The sequence below is a fragment of the Antrostomus carolinensis genome, unplaced genomic scaffold, assembly GCF_000700745.2.
Source record: "Antrostomus carolinensis isolate BGI_N321 unplaced genomic scaffold, ASM70074v2 scaffold24110, whole genome shotgun sequence".
NCBI lineage: Eukaryota > Metazoa > Chordata > Aves > Caprimulgiformes > Caprimulgidae > Antrostomus > Antrostomus carolinensis.
Genome location: NW_010289422.1, coordinates 25,196 through 29,554, shown reverse-complemented (window position 1 = coordinate 29,554; position 4,359 = coordinate 25,196). Strand labels below are relative to the sequence as shown.

At 53.8% G+C, this 4,359-nt stretch overlaps 1 protein-coding gene across 1 annotated transcript in view; it reads left to right on the top strand.

Annotated features, from left to right (window-relative positions):
- The window catches only part of DPP7 (dipeptidyl peptidase 7), a gene marked incomplete at its 5' end in the record, with an annotated part of 18,283 nt that overhangs the window by 12,502 nt on the left and 1,422 nt on the right, over positions 1 to 4,359 (top strand). Inside the window, 3 exons of the mRNA XM_010170424.1 lie at positions 3,445 to 3,563; positions 3,647 to 3,803; positions 4,099 to 4,163. Coding sequence (XP_010168726.1) covers positions 3,445 to 3,563; positions 3,647 to 3,803; positions 4,099 to 4,163 — 341 coding nt within the window. The remainder of the gene's footprint in view (positions 1 to 3,444; positions 3,564 to 3,646; positions 3,804 to 4,098; positions 4,164 to 4,359) is intronic.

The following is a 4,359-nucleotide window of genomic DNA, read 5'->3' as shown; positions in this document are numbered from 1 at the left end:
AGCGGGCTGGTACAATTCCATGGTGCGGGTGAGGGTCCCCAGCAGTGTCCCACCACCCACAGCGAAGATGTGATCAGACAGTACATCCGCATGGAAGCGTGTCCGCCTCTCCAGCATGCTGGCAACCTGCAGCCAGGAAGTGTTGCGGGGATCAAATCGGAAGACCTAGGATCACAGGAGATGAGTGATGGTTAGCAGAAGGCAGGTGGCTGGCTTGTGTCTCCTGTGGTTTCAGGAACTGATAAACGTGTTCCCTGGGCTGAAGGAGGTTTTTTTATTCAGACCTGGACAGGCTCAACTTCCAGTGCCAGCCAGCTGATACAGCAGTACCTCCCCAGAGGAGCTGGAGGCTCAGTTATGGCCTTTCTGCAGGTCTGGGAGGGCATGGGAACAGATTGTGCTCTCAGGTTGCAGCAAGCAGGATGTGAAACACATTGGCTTAATGAAATACCTTTGTTTTCAAGCACCAGCTAGCATGTGTCAGTGGAATTACATCTCTGCTACTGTTTGAGTGTAGTAAAGAGAGCAGCTGAGTTTTGCCCCACTGCTCTTGCCCAGGAGAAGGCAGGAGTGGCTTCTTCTCCCCTCATCCCTGGTGGCATCACCACAGGGGCACAGCACCTCTGCTACAGCACTCACATCTTGTTCAGCAGTAAATACCTCCCCAGGCTTGTTCTGTCAGTCCTGTCAGTCAGAAAGCCCAGGTCACTGAGCAAGGGCAGTATCTGCAGAACCACATGCAATGAGTGCTGGGCTTGGGCTGGAGCCCAGTGGCCAGTGCCATGGCCCTGCTGCTTCAGCATCCTCAGATCTGCTACTGCCAAGCTGCCTCCTGCCTTCAAGGCAGTGGGAGAGAGTTGCTGTTTGCAGTGGCACTGCTGAACTAAGTACAATGCTCAAATAAGCCCCTTGGGAGCATGGGAAAGAAAAACATGCTGGTTTTCCTAGCAAGCTCACTGAAGCCATCTAGGAGAACATAAAATCCTGCACAGGCCTTTTTATTCTCCAGGCAGAAGGGGAAGGTCCTGGGTGCTAAAGCAGATTTGCCTTTCAAGGGCAAAACCAAGGAAGGAGCAGATCTCAAGTGAAGGGGTAGGCTCTAACCATGCCTCCTGAGCACAAGTGCCATGGCAGCAACTGTGGTGACAGTGGTAGCTTGACATGGACCTGGTTGAACCTGCGCTGTGGCAGTTGTATACAGCTTAGGATGACAATTTACTATAGGAGCAAGGTGAGACTAGGGCAGGACCTGACTGCTTCCCAGAGAGTTTGGAAGTTGTGTTCCCAAGGGCTTTCAGTACTGCACGGAGCACTAATAAATGTGAAGATATGGGACATCTGTGGTGGGCAAGAGGAATGTCCCTCCCTCCCTTCCTCCCCCAGCCATTTTTCTAAAGGTTTCTTGTGTTTTACCTCATTTGATGGCTGCTTTCCTGTGGGATCAAACTTGCATTGTCCCCCGATGACAAAGAGGAAGTTGTTGATGATGGCAACACAGTGGTTGTACACTGGCACACAGAGATCCCCGACCTTGTGCCAGGTGCTGCAGCTCTGGTCTGCAGCCCACATCTCTCTGCACACACAGTTGCTGGTGGTTCTGCCACCAGCGACAAGCAGAACGGTGGAACTGGAGCGGAGGCTCGTGCTCTGGGTCTGCAGGACTGGCTGAGCAAACAGCTGGGAGTGGTAACTCAGAGCCTCCTGCAGGTACCTGTGGCAGCCTGAATCCAGCCTCATAAGAGACATTTCCTGGACATAACTCTGCAGATCCTGTAAAGAAATGAGAGGGAATCTTATCCGCCTTAAAATATCTGCCGCATCTTTCAGCCGTGTGCGGTCGTGCTGCAGCCAGCTCACAGCAGCTCTGAACAGCTCCAGCTCGCTGCATCCCTCGGTGTCAGTCCTGTCTAAAATTTCACAAAGGGTTCCTCGGTCCAAGTCTTTCAAGCACTGAGGATCAGCCAGGATCTGTTTGCAGTGCTGCCCTACATAGCACATGGCTTTCTGTCTCAACTCTGCTGGGCCGAGTTTTTTAGCAATGTTAAGAACATCCATGCAGTTCTCACAGTTCAAGCAACCCTCCAGAAAGCGCAAGCACAGCCTGATCACCTCCCGAACCAGGAGGGTTTCTGCAGCTTTGAAGGTCTCCTCGATATTCTGTAATGAGAGGTCTAGTTTGTTGGAGTAAATGAAGTTGAGAACATTCCTCAGCCCGGCAGCACTGACAGCTTTCAGCCGGACGTTATGATCCAGGCTTCCCACTCTTGTCAAGTTTCCAACAAACAGGATCTTGCAGTAATTACTTGCTGACGCTAAAATGATCTTGTGGGCTGGAAAGCAAACCCCTTCTGCCTCCAGTGTCACATCACACAGCGCGCCCTGCGAGCGAAGGCTGCTGAGCCCTTGCAGGAGTTTCTCCAGGTAGGTGTCTGACCCGAGCCCCGCCGTGCTGGCCTGTGAGCTGAGCAGCATTGCTCTGAGGGGTGCGGAGCCCTGGAGCAGCCCCAGGACTCTTCGCTGCACACACTCAGCGCATCTCCTGCGCAGTCTTCTGCAGCCAAAGCAGTGGTGTCACACTTCGAGGGAGCTGAGGCTGTGCTGCCCACGCCACAGAGCCATCCAAAAGGCTGTAGGTGCAGCAGCCCCGCTCCTCAGCGGGCTCTGCCCAGCGCTTTGCAGGCGCAGAGTGCCGTGTGCCCCGCAGAGCTGCACGAGGCCGTGCGCGAGTGGAGCTGTTGGTGCTGGTTATCACACAAACCCCAGAGTGTTTGTGGGTTTTGTTTGTGGGCTGTGACACTGGCGTAGCCGCATTCCTCCTCCTTGCTATCTGGTAACTACCCATCCGCACAAAAAGCCTCAGCTGCCCAGCTATGCTTTGCTGGGCCGCCTGGTCAGGTGCTCTTTCATCTGGGCAAGCCTGTACACGCCGTCTTTCCCTTCTTGAACAACAGTCAAACAAAATCCTGTCTGTGTGGTGCCACCCTTGGCCCTCTGACTGAATTTGATGCATTCAGACAAGAGGTACTTTCAGGGAGGGGGTGGGAAGGTCTCGGCAGTTGTGTCCCGTTCAGTTGGAAGCATTCAGCTGACGTCCTGTGCACAGCCTGCATTAGGGATTGCAGGACAGGGATCTCCCAGGGAGTGCTGAGCAGAGAGACTCGTTTTGGCATGAGCAGAGACAGCAGAGAGCATCTGGGAGCCTGTTCCTCCTTGTGGATACAGCAGAAGCAAAGGAGATCGTGCAGCCGGGCTTGAGACCACATGAAAGCTTTGGCATAAAGTTGGGATCATAACCTCACACTGGTGCAGAGCCTGTTAGCTCTGCCCCAGCCTCGCATTTGCCCAGCTGGGATCGCTGCCCCTCTGCTTGGCCTCGGCTGTGACACTTAAGTGGGAGGTGGTGGCACTGACAGGTTGGCTTTGTGCTGTGTTCCCACCTGGCAGGGGTGTTCTACAACTCTTCCAGTTCAGCACAGTGTTACGACATCTACCAGCTCTACCAGTCCTGCGCTGACCCCACGGGCTGCGGCGTCGGCTCAGACGCTGAGGCCTGGGACTACCAGGTAAGGTGTTAGAGACACCATCAGGTTTCAGCTGCTGCCCTTGTTGTCCCCTCGCCCCATGACAGCTCTGGTACCTCTCTTAGGTTTGCACCGAGATCAACTTAACTTTCAACAGCAACAACGTGACCGACATGTTCCCTGAGATGTCCTTCACAGAGGCCATGCGAGAGCAATACTGTCAGAGCAAATGGCACGTGAAGCCACGAGCACACTGGCTGCGGACAAACTTCTGGGGAGGAGGTGAGTTGTGCTGGCTGCTTGTCCCTGTGCCTGACCCTGTGACTGTCGGCCTGTCCCCCCTCGGCCCAGCCGAGCTCTGCGGGGACAGGCACAGCAAGTCACAGCCTTGTGCTGGCTTGAGCCAAACAGACCTTTCTGTACCTCTTTGAGACAGAAGTGGAAAAACTAAACTCTGCCAATAATTCGTTTCTCCTGTGTTTCTGTTCTCGGTCGTGTTTGCTGCAGTAGCCAAACACATTTGGGTAAATGGGCAAATGGAAGGAGGCCTCTCAAATGTCATCTCTCTGAATTTCAGACCTGAAAAGCGCAAGCAATATAATTTTTTCAAATGGAGACTTGGACCCGTGGGCTGGAGGAGGGGTAAGCATGTGCACTCCTGCACACTGAGCACAGAGCACAGCCTTTCCAGGTGACACACGGCCCCTTCTCCCTTTCAAAGCAGCACTGGTGATTCGTCTTTAGCCCATTTGAGTTTCTGCAAGCAGCTGTTTTATGCTGAGCCATTCAGGGACCTCAGGACATTAATGTGCACATGGAATAGAGTCCATCAGCAGGA